Raw genomic sequence first — 23,747 nt, forward strand, 5'->3', positions numbered from 1 at the left:
CCCTGCACCAACCACACGGACGACACGGAGGCCAGGTGAAGAGAATTAAATAATGTGTGATTTTATTCCATTAGAGATAAAATCAGCAGCATCACAGCTTGAGCCCTCGCCCCACCCCCTCATGCCTCTGCCCCGCCACGCTTCTGCCTAATGTCGGTAATGGGGGCTTCGGGATCTGGACCTCGAGCGCCTGGAGAGAGAGAGGGGAGAGAGAGGCCCCATGAGGGCTGGGCAGGAGGCAGGGAGCCCTGCTGTGTAGGCACGTGCGCACATACACCGACACGCTCGGGACCACTGGGGCTTCAGCGATGGGGAATTCAGCTGCAGAGAGGGATGTTCCCGAGGGGTGAGGCCAGGCCCTATGACTGGAGGGGACTGGAGGGGGCTGCGTCAGGACGGAGCAATCAGGGCTGGGACCTCGTGCCAAAGGGCAACTGTGATTTCCCAGGGAGCTGGGCCAGCCTGCTTATTACCTTCTGGAAGAGCTGTATTCTCGACCTGGAAAGAAAGGATGGGTGAAAACAAAGTAAGTGCCCAGGACCAGGAGTGGGCTCCAGGGCTGGGCTTCCAGTGTCTCCAGCTAAGGCAGCGCCGGCGCTTCCGGCGCGTCCGCTGCTGGACGCTACCTGTGCCCCTTGGCCCACACCCACGCGCTAAGAATGAGCTTTTCTTCCAATTCCTCTAAGTCCCTTGTGACTGAAGCAATCACCGTGTGTTGTGTGTGTGACTTAAAAGTTTTAATTTATAGAAGGCTGATGTGGAAAAAATGTACCATGGGTTTTTTGTTTTTTTGTGGTTTTTTTTGCGGTACGCGGGCCTCTCACCGTTGTGGCCTCTCCCGTTGCGGAGCACAGGCTCCGGACGCGCAGGCTCAGCGGCCATGGCTCACGGGCCCAGCCGCTCCGCGGCATGTGGGATCTTCCCAGACCGGGGCACGAACCCGTGTGCCCTGCATCGGCAGGCGGACTCTCAACCACTGCGCCACCAGGGAAGCCCTACCATGGTTTTTTTTGTAACCCAGTTTGACTTCTCTTCTTATAATGCCACAGAGCCTCCAGCCCGGCTCTCCAGACCAAGCGACCACGAGGACACTCACTGTAACGGGGGGGAGGGCGAGCGGCTCTGCCGGCTGTACTGGCGTTCCCATTCTTCTCTCTCCTTCTCTCGGCGTTCCCGTTCCCTGCACGGGGAAGGGGAGGCAAACCAGGGGAAGGGGTGGGCATTCGGCTGGCGATAACACTGAACTGAACTCGATGGCCGGCTGGGTCCCTGTCAGGGCAGGTGCCGCCGACAACCTAGTCCAGGTGGAAGAATAAGCCAAGGGGGCATGTCCTGCTCCTCTCCTCACTTGGAAATGAGGGCACTGAACTCGGAGAGGGGATACTTACTGGCTGGCAGAGCCAGCATCTGAATCCCAGTCTGCCTGGCGATGAAAGGCTTGCTGAAGGGCTGGAGAGTTCGATAATTTCCTGTCACACTCAGGGCACAGCCTCAGAACAAAGGGACTTACATGCTAAGTGCTTAACTGGTCTTTGTCAGAAGGACCAGGATTTGCAACCCCAAGGGCTACATTTACTGGGTGCCTTCGTGCCTGGCTCTGATCTCACGGAATCCTCCCCACCAGCCTAAGAGCTGGGACAAGTATTCCATCCCCATTCGGTAGATAAGCAAACTTAGGCTTATCTATAGGCCGAAGGCTCAGACAGGAGGAAGGCGCACAGCTGGTGGGTAGCAGAGGCAGGATCAGAACCCAGATCCGACTGACTTACAACGCTGAGTCCCTAGGCACTCTGCCCCTCCACCCCACGATGGAGCACATGGCAGCCCTGGAAGCCCAGCACGTGATGTGCCTGTAATAAACAACTAACAGCAGCAGCTGCAACCATCAAGCCTCCCCACATGCTGGGAACCACACAACAGGTGCCTTAGCGGGAGAACCCCATGGAGGTGGCTGCCTCGTTACGTCTATCTCATATAGTGAGTCCTGGCTCAGAGAGCTTAAAGTGCTTGTCCAAGGACCCACAGCAAGCGCAGGGTGGAACCAGAAACAACAGGTGACCCGACCCAGCGACTGACCAACTCTCCTCTCTGCCAACACCAAGCACTACGGCCTCCAGTTCTGCCCATGGGTACTGGGTGGGCTGAGACTTTACGGACACTAATCCCTGAGTAACCCTGTGCAGTTGGCACCAAGGTCTGTTCAGACTCTGGGCCAGTGCCCACCCCAGGGCCACACAGTCAGAGAGGCGGAGCTGGGAATGAACCCCGAGTCTGCCTGACCCAGGCTCTGAGCCACTCAGCTCTGCAGGGGAAGAGTCAAGGTGAGAACTGGAGCAGAATGGGAGAGGGGAGAGGCCCTGGCTCCCAGCGCGGGGCCGGCTTGCATTCAGCCGTTCCGTCTGGCAAACGTTTATCGAACACCAGTGTTCTAGGGGCAAAGCACACAGCAGGAACCCAGCAGCCACACGCGACTTCTTAACGGGGACACGAACAAGAATGAGTGAAGGACACGGACAGTGCACACTGGGATACCAGGTGCAGATTAGTGCCATGAAGAAAAGCAGAGTGGGGCTGGAGGGTGTCGTGTTTTGGGGTGCTACTCCACAAAGGATGGTCAGGAAGGACCCCTGAGTTCAGCAAGGGAGGGAAGTGGGTGGGTATCTTGGGAACAGCAGGAAAGGTAACCCAAGCTGGAGGCTGGCGGAGCTGGGAGGAGGTCACAGTGGCCGAAGTAAGCTGGGGATGGGAAGGAGACTGGGGGACAACATGAAACCCAGGCGAGGGCTTTGATTATTTTCATCCACCCAGAGGGATCGGCCAGGGCTCTGGATCGGAGCAGGTGGTGGGGAACGCAGGGCAAGCCAGAGGCAGGTGGGAGGGAAGGGGTCTTACTTCATACGGATCTTGCGGGCCATGGCTCGAAGCTCGTCTTCCCGCTCCTACGGCAGAGATGGCAGGATGGCAGGATGGCAGGATGGCAGTGAGGGCGGGGCCGGGCCGGCACCCTTGTGAGCCCTGTGCCCTCACCCCAACCCGTACCTGGCGCTCATGCTCCTGCTGGATCATCTTCTCCTGAGCTGCCTTCTTATCTGCCTTGACTGTGGGGAGGGGGACACAGTGATGAGGGGTGCCCTCAAGCCCCCGCCCCCGAGATGCGGAAGCTGAGCTCAGAGAGGCCAACCAGACTGCCAAGGCCCTAAACGTGGTGGCCGCAGGGCAGGTGCACACCCACTCCTCCCCAAAGGGCCTCCTATCTGGCAAAGGGCAGGGCCTCCCCACGGCCAGGCCAGAAGGAGGAGGGGCAGGGGAGCCCTGCAGGGGCAGGTGGCGGGACATACACTGCCTGTTCAGTGCCTTCTGCATCCTCAGCTTCAGCTTCTCCTGTGGCGTCAGCTTGGGCTGGGGAGGGGGAGAAGAGGCAGGAGACCGGGTGGGTGTCCCGGAGCTTCCACAACCCACCTCATCCAAGAGCCTGGGACTTGCGGGGGCATGTGTGGAGGACGGGCAGGCTGTGGAGACTGGCCACGAGGGTCTGGGAGCCCCAGTGGACAGTTGAGGAGGGAAGGGAGGCACAGATCTCAATCCCCGGGGCTGGATCTCCCGGCCCACCCGGGCCCCCCTGCAGGCCCACCGGGCCCAGCTCTCGGGCACTGCTGCTGGCGGGAATTACACGGGCGAGTTCCAAATTCTTACTGACTTTGGCAGCTCCTGTCTCTTTACCAGCGGCAGGTTCGGTCCTGGGAGGAAGAAAAACCAGCTGCCACCTTCGACCTCACGCGCCCTCAGCACTGCCCTCAGAGCAGACAGCCAAGGCCATGGGACCCTAACACCCCCCAGGGAGAAACCAGGTCCCTCCTGAACCCTGCAGGACAGGGCCATGTCCCCCTCTGACCCCCGACCCAAGGCAAGGGCGTGACTCCTCAGAGCCCCTAAGGGCAGAGCTGTGGGCCCCTCAGACCTCCCAGGACAGGACCAAGTTCCTTCAAAAAGAGCACAGTGGAGTCACCCTGCTCACCCGAGCTCACAATCCCCTTCCCCCAGCCCTGCCCCACTCACTTTTTCAGCTTCTCGCCCACAGCGGGGGACGCTGCTGGCCTGCCCAGCTTCTCCCTTGGGGGCGACGGCGAGTGGCTGCGGCTGCGGCTGGGGCTGCGGCTGCGGCTCTGGCTGCGGCTGCGGCTCTGGCTGGGGCTGCGGCTGCGAGTCAGGCTGCGACTTCGGGACGGGCTGAGGGACCAGCTGCTGCGGCTGCGGCTACTGCTGTGGTGCCGGGGCCCCCGGCCGCCCCGCCTGTACCGGTCCCCTGAGCGGGAGCGGCTCCTGGGGGTGCGGTGAGGCAGGAGAGAGGCTGTGAGGCTCCAGGGACCCCAGGTGCGCAACGCCCCACCCAGGCACTGAATCTACGAGCCTCCTCCGAGGCCCTGGGGTCCTTGTGTCTCCACTCCTCTCCCGCTACTTTCCTCAGAAATCCTCCCTGGCCTCCCTCACTCTCTAAACAGAGAACGCCCTCTAGATACACCGGCCCTAAGATGGCTCTTCACTTCTCACTAGACACCCATTCACCCACTTCTCTGAGAGGTGACTTCTGGGAGGGCAGAACTTGGCTGGCAGCCCCCCTTGTACGCTCACGGTCTCCTCACCTTGCCAGGTCCAGGGTCTCGCCACTAGTGGGGATGACCCCCCCGCCCCCCTGCAATATTGCAGCACAGACCCACAGGATCCATTCTGGGGACGTGCAAGCCTCACCCTCTCTCTGCTCAGAACCCTCAGGCTGGCCTCAGAGATGTGACCAGGGTCCCCCTCTGACCCCAGTCTTTCTCCTGACATTGCCCTGTGTCAGGCTCCAGGGAACGACCCAGAAGCCAAACTAACGTCACACACTGATTCTGGTGGGACTGTCCTGCGTTTTTACAAAATTCAAATTTGTTGGCAATATTGAGAAAACAAGAGCTGTCCTTTAGAAATCCAACCCAACTTCTCTTGAAAAAGCAGAAGACTGAGCAACACCACGCCTGCCACTGAGTGGCCAACGAGCCCAGCAGATGGGACGTGTGCTCCCGGTTCACCGGGGCCCACGCAGCCCCTCTATTTTACCTGCTAGACCTTGTAGGTAGCTGACGTTGAGATCCACACAACAATAACACGGGTAATGACGCTGATGACAATAAAAGCACTCACCGAGTGCCAGGCCCTGTACTAAACACTTACATAGAATTTACTTGTCTCAACTTCACGATCCAATGAAGGGGACACTGTGACTGTATCTCTTTTACAGATGCAGAAACAGGCCCTGAGAGTTCACTAGCAGGGCCAGAATCCATACCCAGCCAGGGGCTCCGCATTCCATGCTCTCATCCACCAGGCCCCCTCCGGGAATAGGACCAGAGGGATGCTCCCATCCCTAGGTCACTTTCCTCCTGCCCCATGTGCAGTGCTTGCCTCACGCCCCGCCTTCTCTCAAAGGGCTGCCTTGACTCTCCGGCCCCTGCCCACGGAGTGCCCCAGTCCTAAGGGTCGCCAGCTGCAAACACCTGGGGACTTGCCGTGACAAGCGCAGCTCAGTCTCCCTCCCCACTGCATCCCTGAGAAGGGAGGCTGTGCTCCAGCCCCGGCACCACACCTGGAGTGAGCACATTCCCCCCCACCAATCCCAGGTCTCCCCTCCCAGAGCCTGGTCTCGCCGAAACGGGGCCCACGCCCAGCCCAGTCCCCACACCCCAGCCCCACGCACCTGCTTCTGCGCCGGGGCCCGTAACCGCCACGCCGGGCAGGCGAACGGGAGTAGCGGTGTCCGTCTCGAGAGCCCCCACCTGAGTGCCGCCGGCCGCGGCTGCGGGATCTCGAGTAGCGCCGAGAGCGGGAGCGGGAGCGCGACCAGGACCGGGAGCGGGAGCGTGCGTGGCGGCCAGAGCGGTAGGAGCCCCCGCCGCGGCGGGAGCGGGAGCTGGAGCTGGAGCGGGAGCGGGAGCTGGAGGTCCTCGAGGCGGAAGAGGAGGAGGAGGAGGTGGAGGAGCGGCGGCTGCAGGTGGGGCACGGAGGGCAGGTCAGCGCCGGCCCGGGCCGTGGCCCCCCACCGTCCTGAGTGCCCCCCACGGCGGCCGGGGTGTAGGGCAGGCAGCGTGAGCGTTACCGACCGGGCGCTGGCATTACGTCCCGGTGCGGGGCCGCCTGGCTGGGGGGGCGCGGGAGGCTTCCCTGTGGCGGCCCCTGACGCAGCTGCTGCAGCTGCAGCTGCGGCTGCCTCCTCATCGCTGCCCCCAAAACTGGTGATGAACGTGATCTTCTCCTCTCGGCCTGGGGTCGGGGAGCGGGAGCGGGAGCGGGATTCGGAGCTGGATTCCGAGGGCGACCTACAGAGCAGGAGGCAGGAGGCTCGAACGCCAGGCTCCTGGAGCCTGCCCACCGGCTAACAGAAGCCACCACAGAGCAACAGAAATCAGAACAGCGGAGCCCCAAGCAACGGCAGCCACCGGCGCAACGAGCAGAGCCAACGGGCAGAAAGACACCAGCTGTGCAAGGATCGGATTCCTGACCACGGAAACCTTCTCAGAACCACCAGGAAAAGGAGGAACAGCAACCTGTACTATTAAAAAGGGATGAGCACGTCTGTAATGTAACAGGAAAAGATTTCCTCAACATAGATGTCAGGTCAGGTGGAAAGCAAGTTCTAAAGCATTAACTGTGATTTAACTCCATTTTTGTGAAACAAAAAGTGTACCTTATCCCTCATGGCGCCCACGGGTTGAGCACTTACTGTGCCAGACTTTTCATCAAAAGGTGTACCTGCCTCATCTCACCTATCCTCCCAGGAGCCCCGAGGGGTCCCTCCCACACCATTCTGCAAAGGGGACTGGGGTCAGACCGAGGTCTGTCACCCTCAAAGCCTCTGTCCCAACCACTCCCACAACCAGGAGACACACGCGTGTGCAACCAGGCCCTTCTGTGCCTGTTATTTCTCACTGCTTATTTCCGGGGGTTCAGATCAAAGGGACTTGACTTCTAAGTCCTGCCTTCCTGCCACGTCTGGTCATTTTCCACACAAGACTACGTTACAGCTAAATGAGAAAAATTTTTAAGGTTCACGCTTAAAGGACAAAGAAATCAGGAAAGCAGGCTAACACTCTAGAAAACAAAAAATGATTCAGACCCCCAGAACACATTCTCCAGTCTGTGATCTCAGGGCAGCCTACAGGGTGGGCCCCCTGGCCCTCCTCAGCACCCCTGCCCTCCACGAGGACTGCTGGGCCTTGCGAACTCACCGCTTATAGGGGTCATAGGTGGGGCTGTCTCGGCGGGCGTAGCTGTGAAGAGAAGAACGGGCGGGACGGGTGGGGGGCTGGGGTTAGTGCGCACAGAAGTGAGGCCAACCCCCAACCTGGGCGCCCAAGGCCACACGCTGGGCACAGCGATGAGGGGGGCTGCTGGCCACGTTACGGGCCCTGATCCCTCCTCCTACTCACCTCACATCTGTCCGAAGCCCGAACCTCAGCCCTGACCCACAATGTGCCAGACCCACCCTGACCCTGAGCAACAAGGACTTCAGCAGCCTCCGACCTGGCTGGCCGCCGGACCCTAGACTAGAAGCGACACTCCTCCCACTCCAAGTCCCTGGTTCTACTGGGTCCTGGCTTCCTACTGATGACGTTAAAACTAGCAGAGCTAACGCGTCTTAGAGGCACACTATACGCCAGGCACTAAGTGCTTTACTCAGTGAACTCAATCGCTCTTCCTACAACTCTCTGACGTGGGTACTGTGATTCTTCACACTTCACAGCTGAGGAAACAGGCCCAGAGAGGTGAAGTCACCTGCCCAGGGCCACACAGCTCATAAACGAAAAGAGCCAGGATTCCAACCCAGGCCACGTGGCCCTGAGTCCAAGCTTTTATGCACTACACTGACCTGCACCTCTACAACTCTTTAAGGAATATTTTCCAGACCGCACATCAAAGCCTGAACCCACAACAGGTCCCTTAAGCTTCACAGCAACCCTCAATGACTCCCATTAAACAGAGGAGATGTGTCAAAGAGCATGGGTTTGCCTGGAGCCCCAGGCTGGGCTCTCCACATCAGACTGCCGCATCCAAACCTGCCCGAGACCTCGCTGTGGGCACTGGCATAGCCCCTCTCCTGGGAGGTGATGGTGCCCCTTTTCCAAAAAGGAAACTGCAGCTCAAGAGAGAAAGTCACCTGCCCAAACTCTGACAGTGAGGAAGCGGCCAAGCAGCAGAACCAGGTCAGAGTCCAGGGCCAGGCCCGTGTCCCTTGACTCTGCTCTCAACCCTTCCAGCCACCCCATGCCACCTCGCCACTGGCTCTCAGGGAGCACGGCAAGCGTCCCGAGGCCAGCAGGGTGAGGGGAATGGCTGGTAGGGCAGGTGTCCACACGCCCCTCACAGCCACGCCTACTCCAAACTTTCCCTACTCACTGCCCTACTAGGAGGGAATTGCCTGCAAGCGGCGAGCTTGCCCCCAACGTCTTCCTGAGCCCCGGCTCCTCCCCCAGAGCCCTGACAGACTGGTGCTGGCAGGGTGGGAACATGGGGCAGAACCCATCCTACCTGGGTGGGCTGATCTTGCGGCCCCTTAGCCGCTTCTCCCGGAACTCCCTCCGCTGGCGCCGGGAGCGACGGCCCTGGAGCAGGGTGGGTATGAGGCTGGTGAGGGTGTGCTGTCCATGAGGCACACACCTGCCCTACCACCCCGGCCCAGCCCTCACCGAGTACATGGCCTTCTCCTCCTCAAGGGCCTTGGCATGTTTGATGGCCTCTGCCTCCTCCTTGTCTTTCCGGAGCATCCTACAGAGGGGCACGAGGGGCACGATGGAGGAGGGGCCAGGCCACAGGCAGCGTCACTGCAGGAAGTGAGAAACCCCAAGCCATCCTGGGGGTCTCGCATTCATTTTGCACTGTTACTGCGCACCCACCGCATGCCAGGTGCTATTTCAGGGATCAGGGATTACTGAAAACAAACAAAAATCCCCACCCCCTTGGGCTACCATTCTGGGGAGAAGAGACACAGTGACCAAGGTCACGTAACATGGTATGTTAGACGGTGAAAGCCTCGATGGGAAGGTAAATCTCGGAAGAGGGAAGGAAGTCCAGGGAACTGGTAGAGGCTGCTGCAGCCTTCAACAGGGAGGTTGGGGAAGCCACCCAGAGAAAAGTGACAGCTGATGAGAAACCTGGGAGAGTGAGCCGAGCAGGTGCTGACAGAGCCCACGGCACACTGAGCGGCCCCGAGGTCAGGCGGGGCCTCAGGCACCGAAGGGGTAAAGAGGCCATGGGGGCTGGCAGGGGTGCAGTGTGTGGGTAGAAGACCAGACAGGTGAGACTCTGTGGCCGTGGTGAGGAGGCTGGCTGCGCCTGAGGGAGGTGGGAGCCATGGAGGGTTCTGGGCAGAGGACGCTGTGTTCAGACTCGGGAGTACTCAGACTCCAGCTCAATACCCTGTCAGATGGGACCGGTCTATGTGACCCACACAGGTATGGCACAGGGCAGAGGCTCAACCAGCAACTGCGAGTGAATGATCCGGGGAGCGAAGCCTCTCCACTGGAGGGCGCTGTCCACCAGGCCCAGGAACCCGGGAGTTTCCAGGAGTCCGGTGGCCTCAGGTCATACAGCTGGGGGCAGCCTCCGCTTCGACAAGGCTGAAGCCAGTCACAAGTACCCACCCCACGAGCTCAGGAGCCTGTGTGTGATGCCCTGGCGCAGGGCCAGGCACACAACTGCTCGGGAAGAGGGGTAACAACATATGCCTGGTCCACAGGACGTGGAGAGGCGTCAGCCCGCCGGCCTCACCTGACGAAGTCGCCATCGGCCATGCCATAGGTCGTGGCCTGTTTGTTGAGATCTGCCACCTGCTCCTGGTTCAGTTCGTCCACGTCCACCTCCACGTCTACACCAAAAGAAAGGCTGTCAGGGACCAAAGCCGAGCGAGAAGAAGGGGAGAAGGGGCAGTGCCCCAGGAGTTGGGGGCGGGGGTGCCCACCAGACCGCAGGCCTCTGCAGGGAGGGAACGAGTCAGCTCATCTTGGCATCCCCGGGCTGGCGCAGGGCTTGGCCAGAGGCAAGCACGACAAAGGGTGGGTGGGGGCCGGGATGGGTGTGTGATGTGGAGGAAGTACACGGGGGAGTGAACGGGGGACGGACAGAGGGCGGCTGAAGATCTAGGTGGGCGGGAGGCAGGGGGTTCGGGTCACAGGCATTCAGAAGCCAGATGCTGGATGACTCAGTGGAAGGGGGACGGACACTTCACATATGTCTGAGTAAGTCTGAATAAACAGTGGGTGGGCTGAGTGAGAAAAGGTGAGAGGTGGAGGGAAGACAGGCATTTAGGTGGAGGTGGGTGGCAGCATGGGGGATGAGGCTCTATAACTGGAGGAACACTTGTTTTCCAGAAGAGAGAGAAAGAGAAGGGGAGGGAGAGACAGAAAGGCTGACACAAGCAAGGAGGACAGACTCAGAACCTAGGTGGGGACAATATCATAGAAGCAGAGTCCTAGAAACGAGGAAGGAGAGAGACACAGAAAGGGAGGCTGGACCAGGAGGACACGAGTGAGAAGGGAGGACAGCAGCGCCCTGGAGCAGGGGCGGGACAGGCGGGGCTCCTAAGCACAGGGGCACCCCACAGAGGGGGTGGGACGAGACACAAAAACGACGCCCAGGGACTGTGGGGTGGGAGGGCAGAGAGGGGACCCCACCGATGTCGGGGATGACCTCATCTTCGTCCGAGTTGCTCTCCTCCTCGGCCGGTGACTCCTCCTCCTCCGGCTTCTCTGCCACCTTCTCCACCTCGGCCACCGTGCTGTCCTCATAGGTGTAGCCAATGGAAGCCTTCTTCTCCGCCAGCCTGGGACAGGGGAGCCATGAGCCAGGGAGGTGCGGGGCGGGGGCAGAGACTATGGGCAGGATGCAGCCCAGGCCAAGCCTCGAGGGCCCGCACACCACACGACGCCCTCCCAAGTTCCAGGGCAGCTCGGCACCCTTGCCGAGTGAGGCACCCTTGCCTCACTCACGCTTTCCCTCAGCCTAGAACCCTCTGTGGCCACCTCCCACCGGCTCTTCCCTCCTCCTCCAGCTCCAATGCACCATCCTCCAGAAAGTCCTCCCTCAGGCGGGGTCCAGCACCATCCTCAGATCCCCAGCCCCACTCCTACTGGATCTGTCTCCCCTGGCCCCAGACTGTGAGTCCTGCAAGGGCAGGCCCGAGTTATCCTGGGTAACAACAGCACGGTCCTGCTTGGTCCAGAACGGCACAGGGGCCTAGTGCACGTCTGCTGCTGAATTTAGCCCTGACGCCGTCCCAGTGCCAGCCTCGTCCTGAACGGGGCGAGGGGTGGGGGGGGGCTCAGGGATAAGGATGAGAGTCATCAAGAAGCTCCCGCCACACCGTGAGAACTCTTCAGATGGAGGGAAGCAGTAAGCGATGAGGATCGCAGTGGGGGAACTGCTCGGCAGCAGGTGGTAAGGAGGCAGGGCTCCAGGACCGCTGGGGAACAAGTGGAGCAGCGGCTGTCCTGGCGAAGGGGGGCCATTCCTCAAGGGACACAGCCTGGAGAGGTCCCTCTCCAGAGCGACATCAGCCGCTGCTGACCACAAGCTTCCTTCACGGTGGCAGAGGACAAGCACTTCACAAGCTCCGTCTCCTGCAGCCCTGGAAAGTCCAGGCAGGGGGCATGCCGCCAGCCCCCTCACAGGGGAGCCCGCCAAGGCTCGGAGGGAAGTCCTCACCGGCAGGATTCAAACCCAGGCCTGTCCAGCCCAGGGCCTGCTCTAACTCCCTGCTCTAACTCACATCCTACCATCCCACGGGTTGCAAACGCAGTGTAGAGGTTTGTCAGCAGACCCTTCCCGTCCAGCTGCTGCTTCCTCCTCTAAACATAGATCAATCGAGCGCCTACCCTGTGCCAACCACCAGCCCCGGCTCTGGGGAGCCCAAGGTGGACAGGATGGACGAGGCTGTGCCCTGTGGGGCTCACAGTCTGCCTGCCTCCCTCAAGCCCACGGTGCCCCAGACCCCGGCTCACTTCTTCTTCTCATCCTCACTGGGTCTCTGGAGGCCTCCGTACAACTCGTCAATGTAGATCTGGTACAGGCACTGCTCCTCTGAGACTGGGGCAAGGCAAGAGGCACGTGGGTCAGGGGGGGCTGGGGACACTGGGAATTCAGGGGGGACACAAGAACGGGGGGGGGTCGGAGGGCAGGTGTGACCCAAGCACAGCCAGGGGCAGAGTCACGGATTCCCAGATAATCACACCGTGTGTGGTGAGGACACAGCATCTGCAGGAGGGCCCTGGTGACACCACTGACTCGCCATGCAACCCTGATCAAGGAACGGAGCCACTCCGTGCCTCAGTTTCCTTTTCTGTCAAATGGGATCACTGGCAGAATGAGCGCGTTGTATTTTGGCGCTGCTACTTTTACCACTGTTGGGAAGGTCTTCAGCTGGACCCTTCAGAACGACAAAGCTATCCTGAGCACTGGACGTCAGTCACCTGGACCCCATGGGCCACTCCACTCTGTGCCTCTGTGGGGGAGTGGCAGGGTTTGTGCCTCTGTTTAAATTAAGCGCGGTTAATCTGGGCTCTCGTTCATCCACAACACGCAACTCGAGGAGCTCAGCAATGTACTGGAGCCTCCCCGGGTCTTCCTGCAGTGAGACACGCCCGAATTCCGGTGGGACCCTGGCCTTGCCTCGGTGGGCCTCAGCTCTTCTATCTGTAAAGCGAGGTGCGTGGGCCGGGCGGGCCCAGGCGGGCCGTGGTACAGCCCTCCCCGCAGCCTCTGCGGTTCTGCTGGTAGGTCCACAAAGCCCCGCTGACCTGCCTCACGTGAGCTCCAGCCACGCCAGCCCTCCCTGTCCCCCAAGGCCACCCGCCCCCTTCCCCCACAGGGCTGTCCTCGTGGCCCGGAGTCCAGCGGCCCCTCCTCACTGGGGAAATCTTGCCCACCCTTCCCTGAGCCAGCCTTGGCCAAGCACCTCAGAACAGCACACATCTGTCGTGACGGCGCCTTAGCTGTGACTACCACCTGCTTTCATGATTACGTGGCTCCCCCACTAGACCCCTGCTCCCAGAAGAGTGCCTGACGCACCACAGGTGCTCAGGAACTGCGGGAATGAATGAATGAATAGTCAGAACTGAGGGAAACCCTGGCTCCATCACCAAGAATCTATGTAGCCTGGGGGGGAAGGCAAAAACAACACCGGCATCAATGATGACGCATTCCCCGATTCTAAGGCCTCAGTGATTGCCAAAATTTGACAATCTCTGATTTTAGAGATGCTAAAACACCTATTTTAGAAACAAATACGGGGACAGTGAACCCACTGGGAGGGCTGACTGCCAGGCGCGGTGCGGGGCCTTATGCACTCCTCACCGAGCCCTCACAACCACCCCAAGGGACAGAATCCACCTTTACCCCCCTTCTCCAGGAGACCGACACTGGCCAGGCTAAGGGACGAGTGTGTGGCCCTTAATCTCACAGGGAGGTCCTGGGAGTGTGGGGGGGGGTCTCAAAGTCCTTCTCAGGAGGCGAGCTGAAGTTCAGAGCTGTCCAGCAGGAGGCAGCAGTGGTTAAGGGCAGGGTGAGAACCCCAATTCCTTGGACGTGGTGTCCCCCCCAACCACTGAGCCTCGATATCCTCATCTGTAAAAGGGGGGCACCACCCCTACCTTGCTGGGAGGTTATGCAGATGTACTGAGGTAACAGAGACAAAAAACTCTAAGTTTGTCAGGGTCTGAACCACCACAAGCCCAGAGAGGGGAAAAGTCTCTAAACCTGTTTTCTCATTTGTGAAGTGTTAACGGTGATGGCTTGGGAAAAGAACACTGGACATATATGAACGCTTGGCAAACTGCCAAACTGTCTAAATATTCATTTAAAACAAGGACAAATTTCCTTTCCAGAGCTAACATTCTGACCCATGCAGGCGGGGGAAATACACAGAGGAAAATAATGCATTCTTGCTATTTTCACCAATTTTTCAGGAAAAAAGGCCACAGAGTTAGAGGGCATGGGATGTGGAAGTGACTGTGGTAGGACCATCTAGTTCACCAGACATCTCCTGTACCAATTCCAGAGACAGAGGGCCCCAAGAGAGAAAGGGATGTGAACAGAGCGGGTCCATGACAGAGCTGGGACCAAAACCCAAGGCCCCTTAGTAGAAAGGCCTGGGATAACTTTTCTTGCCAACCTTGTCGAGGTCTTCCAGTCTCCAGGGACACCCTCCGCCCCTCCCGCCAAAAAACCCCACTCCCCCGCCGCCCCAGGTCACTTACTGCCAGCAAAGTCGTTCTGTACCAGGCCTCGGTAGCGCTCGTAGTTACATTTCCGCTCGTCCGACTCCTGTTCTGGGGAGCTTTGGGGGAGGCCAAGGTCTTGAGACCACAGGGAGAGGGGAGATCCCCATCCCAAGCCAGCAGGAAGGGGGATGAGGGGCCTGGCTCAGTCTGACGGGCGGGGGGGCCTCCCCACGTGCACACCTCCTTCCTTCCCAGGATGGTGACAGGCAGGCCAGGGCTCAGGAAAGAAGAGGTGCTGCTGGGTAGGACTCCCTGCCTGGCAACCCCTGGGGGAGGCAGCTTACATGGTGGTGAGCAGAGGCGGGGTGTAGTCAGGGATGTGGTCCAGGTGGGCACGGACATCGAAGCGGTCAATCATGTTGTTGGTGTCCCCCTGCCAGGGCATCCTGAAGTGGGGAGCAGGGGAGCAAGGAGCCTAGGGTCCCCATTGCCCAGGACACAAAGTACCTGCTCCCTGCCACCTCACGCTTGGGAGTCTGGCCCCCAACCCCTCTGATCCCCATGCCAGCCCCACCCTCACCCCCCACCGCTCAGTCCCTTATGCCACCAACCCCCGCCCCCCACCAAATCTACATTCAGGCTCCTGACAAGAATAGGGCCCTGGGGAAACTGGGGCCCTGTTTTTCAGAACCAAGCAAGAGTGGAGAACTCGAACCAGGTCCTAGTAGCCACCTTTATAAGCCCAGTCACCCCAAAACACCCCCTCTGGCAACCTACTCTCTGCTGCATCTGGGCCTCTGGCCCCGGCCCCACTCATTCCCCTCTGAGGCCTCCTCCAACCACTACACCACGGGGCCTTTATCCCAACCGCTGCCGTACAGCCTTAGCTAGTGACCTTCACCTTCCCATGCAGGCCAAAGCTTCTCTCCCTCAGGCTCCGAAGGTCTGTGTCCTACCCCAGGTCCCTTTGGCCCTCCAACCCTCAGTCACAGACACTACCCTACCCCCAGACTCAGTCTTACATGTTAACGGGGCTCTCGGCGGCCAGGGCAACTGCAGAATCCAGGTGCACCTTGCAAGCTCGACCATGCACCTGCAGGAACTGGGCTGGGTCCTTCTTCTGCAGGGAAGGACAAGATGGAGGTCACCACCCAACGGAGCCCCAAACCCTGCCACTCCCACACAACCAAGTTAGCAGCAGGCTCACCTCTGATGCCAAGAGGCCCTACTTCAGAGGTAAAAGAACCTACACAAGGCTGGCAGCACTAACGGGGGCCACCTAACCCCTGGAGACAGGGGAAGGGTTTCCTCTCGAGGTGGTAGCAAGAGGCTCTGAGCTCTGGCCCCACCTTCTACACAGCCAGTGTAGACCCACCTCCCTAAAATACTTCCCCCAACTCTTCACCCCACCCCCACCCCAAGGCCACTCATTCAGAGGCAGGTGTGAGCACTTTGGCCAGGACCAGCCTCTAAGACACCAGGACTGCATAAGCTCATGAAAAGACAATCGATGTCACTATTCACCAGAGACACAGCAATCAGAACTACAAGACACCACCTCACACTAAGATGGCTGAAGTTGAAAGGACACACGATAGCAAGTAATATTGACAAGAGTATGCAGAAATAAGGTTCTTCAAAAGGTTAGACAAAGAACTGCCGTATGACACCCAGCAATTCCACTCCTAGGTATATACCTGAAAAAACGAAAAACAGATACTCAAATACTTGTACACAAAAGTTCACAGCAGCACTATGCACAACAGCCAAACAGTGGAAACAATCCAAATGTCCATCAATGCAAGACAGATAAACAAAACATGGCATATCCAGACAATGCAATATTGTTTGGAAGTAAAAAGGAATGGAGTACTGATCTACACTACCACACGATGAGCCCTGAAAACATTACACTAAGTGAAACAAGTCAATCACAAAAGGCCACACATTGTATGAGTCCATTTATGTGAAATGTGCAAAACAGGCGAATCCACAGAGACAGAATGTAGACTGGTGGCTACCCAAAGCTGCGGGGCGCGGGGAACTGACTGCTAATGGGTATGGGACTTCTTTTGGGGGTTATGAAAATTTTCTAAAATTACATTGTGGAAATGGTTGCACAACCCTGTGAACATACTGAAAACCACTGAATTGTACAGTATGTGAATTATATCTCAATAAAGCTGTTTTAAAGAAAAAAGGTACCTAGATGGAGAATGGCCCCTGAGCCGCTCCCACCACCTGATGTTACACCTTACACTCGCTTATCGCCTCAGGCCTGAGGCCTCCTGTGGGGAGCCACGATTCCAAGTCACCAGAACTGCATCAGGAAAGGATAAAATCTAGCCGCAGCAGCTCCCACCACTGAGCTTCCCGAGCGCCGGGCCCTGGCTGAGCTGCAGCCCCTGCCACGTCAGAGGAACACACAGGAGCCACGAGCCGGGCTGCTGGTGCTCCCCACTAAACCCTGGCCAAGCTCCCAGCACCACCGCCCCAGAGCCCAACCACTTCCCATCCCGCCTCCCCCCTCCCCCGCAGCGCTGCCACCTTCCCCGACCACTCGGCGGCCTCCTGGCCTCCTCCCCGCTCCCTGCTACCACCCTTGCCCTCTGCAGCCCATTTTCCGCGAGGCAGCCTGAGGGGCTCTGCTAAAACCTATCAGGCCACGTCCGCCTGCTCAGAGCCTCGCCGCTCCGCTCTGGCTTGGCCCTCTCTGACTTCTCTCTCCCGCCTCTGCTCCAGGCGGCCGGCCTCCAGGCCACAGCACACATTCCCCATCTCCTTCTAGCCGCCTTCCTTGTCAGCTCTGCCTAAACAGCTCCCCCGCAACCCGACTGACTCTAGCTCCTTAACCGCACCGTCTGCTTCGGAGCACCGCCCCTCACGGGTCACCTGTCTCCCACACTAGACCGCAGCTTCCACGACGCAGGACCTGTCTTGCTCACTGTTGTATCCCCAGCGCCTAGAGCAGGGCCCGGCCCACAGCAGGCGCTCAGGAACACTGACGGAAGGAAAGAGAACGAACCCTCACCGACAGTCGAGGAGGCCGAGCCCCTGCAGGAGAAAACCGTCAGCACCAAGCTCCCGAGCGCCTGCACTTCCCGCTCTGCCTCCACCTCCCGCCCCAACCGCCAGGCGGCAGGCGAGCAGGAGCTGAGGAGGACGCTCCCCAGTGACCACAGCTGCTACGGGGCTACCACCTGTCCTGCGCTCACTAGGCGCCAGGCCGTTCTCCCTCTCCTCTCACATGTGAAGACGCTGAGGGTGGGCTACACCCGAGCCCACGGAGTCCAGCGGGGTGGCGCTGCTGGAATCCAACTCCTCATCCCGCACCTCCCCTGCCTCCCTCAGTCCCTCACCTTGGGCCACACAGCGCCCTCGGCCCGTGACCGCCCCAGCCAGGTCTAAGGCCAAGAGCCCCTCGTGTTCTGAGGCTGCGCCAGGCCAAATGCCCAGCTCCCACAGCCAAGACTCACGTGGGACACTGTGTGCAGGATGGACTTCGGCCTGTGGCGTGAAGCCACTGGCAGTGTCAGCACCACAACAAGGAAAATAGCATAGGGCGGGGAGTAAAAACCTGGGTCCATGGACTGGCTCTGTTGGGAGCATCTGGAAAAGTCAAGGAACCGTACTCAAAGCCAGGAGTTGGGGACTTCCCTGGTGGTCCAGTGGTTGGGATTCCATGCTCCCAATGCAGGGGGCCCAGGTTTGATCCCTGGTCGGGGAACTAGATCCTGCATGTATGCCACAACTAAGATCCCGTGTGCTGCAACTAAAGAGCCAGTGCAGCCAAATAAATAAATATTAAAATAATAATAGTAATAATAAAAATAAAAGCCTGGCGCTGAACTAAGTGCTTTATGTACGTCTCAAACTTCTCAGTCATGGGAGAAAGGTGCTACTCTTACCCCCATGTCCCATGAGGAAACTGGAGCTCAGAGTGGGGAGGCTCACTTGCTCTTGATCACACCAGCCATAAACAAAACTAGGATCTGAGCCTAAATGGTCCTGACTCCAAAATCCACTCCTTTTTTTTTTTAAGTGAAAGGTACAATAGCGTTAATTATATGCACCTTGCTCTGCACCGGATCTCTAGAACGTTTCCAGCTTACAAAACCGAAACTCTATACCCAATGAACAACTACTCCCCTTTTCCCCTCCCGCAGCTCCTGGCAACAACCATTTTCTGTTTCTAAGGTCCTGACTGCTTCTAAGACCTCATACACGTGGAATTTTGCAGTGTTTGTCTTTTTGTGACTGGCTCATTTCACTAGACATAATGTCCTCAAGGTGCCTCCACGCAGTAGCATGTGACAAGATTTCCTTTCTTTCTAAGGCTGAATAATATTCCACTGTATGTATGGACCACTTTTCTTTACCCATTCATCAGCTGATGGACATTTAGGTTGTTTCCACATCTTGGCTATGGTGAATCATACTCCAACGAACATGTACAAATATTTCTTCAAGACCCAAAATCTATTCTTAACCAATGGATCATTACATCTCCAGGATCAGAGGGGGTCAGAGGAGTTCATGGAGTCAACTGTTAAGCAGGCACCGACTCCAGGTGCAGGCGTTGTGCTAGGGCCATGGCACTGACTGAGACAGCCAGCCTGGCCCTCAGGGCTCACAGTCCAGTGTGGGGGACAGACCCATTCCCTACAGTGACGACCTAGAGTGGGCAGCGCTGGGATAGGGGAGCCAGGTGATGCGTCATTTAGCCGGCCCTCCTGGAGAAGGAGATGCCGGAGCTGAGATGTTTTATTTCCCACTTTCACATCAACAGAGAATTGTTTCTTTATCCAAACTGCTGATCAGAAGAAAGCTGACAAGGACAGGAGAAATGACAGAACTAGGGTCAGCTAGGGAGAGAGAGCAGGCACCAAGGACAGATCAGCAGAGAAACCGGCTGCCTAGACACACCTGCCCGGCCCATCACAGCTGACCTCGGCTTCCTCAGCACTCGCCTCAGCCGCCTCTCTAGGCCCAAGAGCAAGATGAGAGACCCGTGTGACAGCCCCGTCCCCTCCTCAAAGCAGCTATCATCCACAGCTTGGTGGCCGTGATCTGAATGCCGATCACGTTCACGTACGGGGACAATGGTTGCTTGTACAGGCCTGCACCACAAAGCACCCCACAGACACTGTTGTATTCTTGAAGCTCTTCCCTGTCACCCTGTCATCACCACTGTCCCAAGGGGGAAAACAGAGCTCAGGGAGCTCCCCAGCTACAAGAACAAGATCACGGAGTCCCAGGCCTTCTAAGTGGCCCAATTCCAGCCTTTTTTCCTCCACACCATCCATCAACCTGGATGCTATTCCAGCTCTACTTGGTAATAACAACAACCTCAGAACCAACAAAGCCGGCATTTACTGAGCAAGTTACCCTGGGCAGGCCTGCCCTCAGTGGTCTCTGTGCGCAATCTCACTACACTCCAACAGCCCGGGAGAGAGGTGTCCTTGTCCCCACCATTTGTGGCAGACCATGAGTTGGCAACCAACATCCATTGCCCCTTCCTCGATAGTAACAAGACTCCTAACTGGCACTAGGCCACCCAGAATACAGTCTACGCCTCTTAACCTTCCTGACAGCTGTATGTGACCATGGGGTTACTTGCCGGCCAGGGGGATATGAGTGGACATACCATGTGCAAACATCTAGAGACTTTCTTAACTGGCATGAGCCCCCTGGCCTCTTTTCCCTCCCTTCTTCTTCCCCGCTGGATGTAATGAAAACATGATGGCTAGAGCTTGAGCAGCCCTCTTAGACCTTAAGACAACACTGGGAAGAGAAGCCATGCATGGCTGAACAACAAAACAGTCCCTGAGCAGAAATGGCCACCTCTGCGCTTTTATGTGAAAAGGAAATAAACTTCTATCTTGTCTAAGCCATTGAGGCTTTAGGTCTCCGTTATTCACAGCCAAACGTGATTTTATAGGATACATCATTTCACATGCAGAAGAGGAAACCAGGCTCAGGGATACAGTCACTTGCCCGGGCCACATGGTATGTAAGTGGAATAGCTGGAATTGGAACCCAGAGCCCTGTGACTCCAAACTCTTAAGGACCTGGTATGGTTTGGTATTTTGCCTCCCGGCCGTGTCACCTTGGACAAGCTGCTGCACCTTTCTGAACTTCTATTTCTGCAGCAGAAAGCCCAGGTGAAGAGCTAAGAGAGGTCCAGGGTCAGAGAGTCTGGGTTAGAATGCCAGCTCTGCCCTCTTGCTATATGATCTAGGCCATGACTCTCTGAGCCTCAGTTTACTCATCTGTGAAATGGAATCAATAAAAAGCAAACCACCTCCCAGGCTGGGGGTGACAATGTGATGAAGTGGAGATGCATCAAGTGCTCAGCACAGTGGATAACACATAAATGCTCAACAGAATTAGCCATTATTATCAGCATCACCTTTAACACAGGGATCAATGCCAATCTCTCAGGCCTGCTGAAAGGACTAGAAAGAATGTGCCAAAGTAGCAGGCACAGGGTCTGGCACACCACGAACCCTTAATAAATGGCAGCTATTCACTCCTGAGCACTGACTGTGTTCTTGGTCCACTGCTGGGGCCTCACCAAAAAGCAACACAGACCCAAACCCCTGCCCTTGTGGTCACGTTATAGTTATTCTGACACCACTGGAGAGGGGCTCTCTCTACAGCCCAGTGGCTCCCTCCTGGGTGACAGAAGGCAACTGAGGCGCTCTCAAAGACTCCTCTCCTAGGGTAACAGCAGCCTCTGTCTCATGGGTGACTGTGGGGATTCAAAAAAATCACGCATCTAAAGCTCTTTTCAGAGCCTGGTGCCTGCGAAGGACCAATTAAAATGGTAACTGCTATGTTTTATTCATCTGTTCTTTTAAACCACATTGGGCTCAAGCTTGGAATGCAAACATGACCCAAATACACCTAGTCCCCAATGCTACAGAGCTGGACATGTGTGCTAAATTCCACAAAGGGGAACGACAGGGAGCTATGACGGCTGAGTATGGAGGATGAGGAAAGACTTCCCTGAGGATTGAGATCTGACAGATGAGCAGCAGTTAATCGAGTAATAGGAAAAGCTCATGCAAAGGCCCTGTGGCTGGAGAGGGCTATATAATTTGGGGAGGTAAAATGGTAACTCTTTATACATCTTTTTTTTTTGTTAGAAAAAGTAGCCTAGATATTGAGGACGCCAGATGGCGTGAGCAAAGGAACAAGGCAGAAAGCAGAGTGACAAGAGTCTGGAGGGGGTGGTAAAAGCCAGAACATGTAGGGTCTCAAAGGCTGGGTTGAGGAGCCCGTCACTAGGGAGTCACAGATAAGTTCTGAGCAAGGGAGGGACAGGGTCAGCTTTGTGCTTTAGAAAGACCTCTCTGGCCCCTCCACCCCGGAGGGTGGATTAGAGGCGGCAGGACTGGAGGCCAGGAGACAAGGGAGGAGGCTGAGGCAGTGATGCGATGGTAAATGAAAACGTCTATAACAAATACCATCTAACAGGAGAACTGAACCTAGTACGCAAATGCCATTTCAAGCTGGGGTCTCAAGAGCAAGTAACAGTTAAATAGGTGAGAGGATGCATTACAGGTTCAATCCCTGTGGTGGCAGAGACGGAAAAAAGGCCAACGGAGCTACCTAAGGATGAAGCTGAGAGGCCAGACCACAAGGGCCTTTTACATCACAAGATGCAGTGCACTCTTCTCTCCAAAAGCAACTGAAGCATCAAAGCATCAAACAGGGGAGGGAAATGGTCAGACTTGACTTAGTGAACGATGATGGCACTCCTTCGGGGTGCCAAATTCAACCTCAAGAATGCTGAGCTCTTCTGGGCACTGCGGATACAGCAATAAGCAGGACAGACACCACTCGGAGGTGGCCAATCTTATGTCTGGACTGCTCTGAGTGTTACAAAGACTTTCCTCCTTCCTACTGACCCCAGCTCTGTACTGAGTCCAAACCAAACAGCACAGTATACTACAATAAACAGAATGCCTCAAGTTTTTACCAATGATTACGCTCAAAACATGGACATTCTCTTGAGGAAACTGGGCTCTAACATTAGCGCATTTCCAAGCCCAAATCGTACCAGGAGGACCAGGGCCCCACCCTCCAGCAGAGCTCCCAGCCCAGATTAAAGGTTACTCACGATCTTTTCATAGTACTCCCGCCGCCGCTCTGCCCTCTTTTTGTAGTCGACCATCATACCTCGAAGCTTCCGCTCATGTTTCCGAGCCTCGTGCCACATCGTGGTGAGGCCAAGCCTGGGGCCTCAACCTGAGGGATAAGGAGAGGGGTGTCAGACGGGCTTTAAAAACCATATAGGCAGAATCTATGTCATCTAACAAGTTGGTGACAGAGTTGATCCCGAACAGCAGCTTCAGGGAGGGGAAGTGAGGCTATTGGAACCATGCTCCAGATGCTCAGGTGTATCCCAGACAACTCTGATCCAGTACCCTGGGCATTCTGAAACCGCCCCCTCGGGTGATTCTGGAGTGAGCATCCCTGGGAAAGGGGCATCCTGTGTTCAAGGAGCCAGAATCAAGGATGAAAGGTTCGGGAATGGAAGGAGCGAGTGTTGGAAGCAAGGTCTGGAGACACCTGGAGCAGCTGGGGCTGGAGCTCAAGGGAGGGGAAAGAGCTGAAAGGGCTCCCACCAGGGGGCATCTGTGGGTGTGCGTATGGGTAGCAGGGGTCCGGAGATGAAGGCAAGTGGACGAAGAGGAGAAAGATTTTATGGGAACAGAGTAGTGGCTTAGAGGTAGGGGTCGAGGGCAGGTGAAGGGCGCGGACGGAAGACGTCGACCCTTGGGGGAGGAGGGGGAGCATGGGAGAGTGCTGTTAAGGAGAGACCAGAGCGCGGCTTAAGTCTAAAGACGGAATCTAAATTGGGGGAGGGAGGGTAGGGTAGAGACTGAGGGAAGCGGAACGGGCAGACAGGACGGGGTGGGTTGAGCTTCGGGGCGAGGCTGGAGGACAGAGGCAGAGCCCGATGGTTTGGACAGGGCCGAGCACCGGGTCTGGGCCTGAGGGTTCGGGTTAAGTTTTTTTGACAAGAGGAAGGGACCTGTGGCAAGCGGCGGGGTCCGACGCGGCGAGTTCGGCCCGACGGCGGGGGCAGGGCGCGGCCTCAGGCCCGGCAGGCCGAGGGGGTGCGGAGCGGTCGGCCCTCGAGGCCGGGGCCGAGCGAAGGCTCACAACAGACCGGGGAGAGGTCGAGGCAAGGACGAAGCTGGGCTGACGTCCGCCCGAAGCCAGGAGGTCACGGCCAGCAGCCTGCACTCGGCAGCTCACCGCCACCTCCCACTGCTGCGCTCGCGCGCGGCCCGCACCGGAAGCGGAAATGGGAGGCTGAGTGAAGGGGGGCGGAGCCTGGCGGACGGTGCTTCCGCTCACGCGAGGGGCGGGGCCTATATTCGGGCGAGGAGGGAGGGGCGGGGCTTGAAGGAGGTAATCGGTGTGTCGGGAGATCCTGGAGACTTGGTACGTAAGGGCCGCGGGTGTTTCTCAAGCGGAGAAGAGAAG

General features: G+C 57.6%; 1 protein-coding gene across 1 annotated transcript; it reads right to left on the reverse strand.

Moving 5' to 3' along the window:
- Positions 1–36: 36 nt before the first annotated feature.
- On the reverse strand, positions 37–23,554 carry CLASRP (CLK4 associating serine/arginine rich protein). The gene is given in 22 exon segments (XM_032612209.1): positions 37–190; positions 474–498; positions 1,097–1,106; positions 1,108–1,180; positions 2,893–2,939; positions 3,040–3,098; positions 3,339–3,399; positions 3,698–3,737; positions 4,057–4,320; positions 5,732–6,019; positions 6,135–6,350; positions 7,260–7,301; positions 8,560–8,633; positions 8,718–8,796; positions 9,799–9,895; positions 10,701–10,849; positions 12,027–12,111; positions 14,280–14,359; positions 14,588–14,689; positions 15,266–15,363; positions 22,372–22,499; positions 23,290–23,554. Coding segments are annotated over 21 exon segments (2,031 nt in total). The 5' UTR covers positions 22,471–22,499; positions 23,290–23,554; the 3' UTR covers positions 37–147.
- Between the last annotated feature and the right edge of the window lie 193 nt (positions 23,555–23,747).

The sequence above is a fragment of the Phocoena sinus genome, chromosome 19 (assembly GCF_008692025.1).
Source record: "Phocoena sinus isolate mPhoSin1 chromosome 19, mPhoSin1.pri, whole genome shotgun sequence".
NCBI lineage: Eukaryota > Metazoa > Chordata > Mammalia > Artiodactyla > Phocoenidae > Phocoena > Phocoena sinus.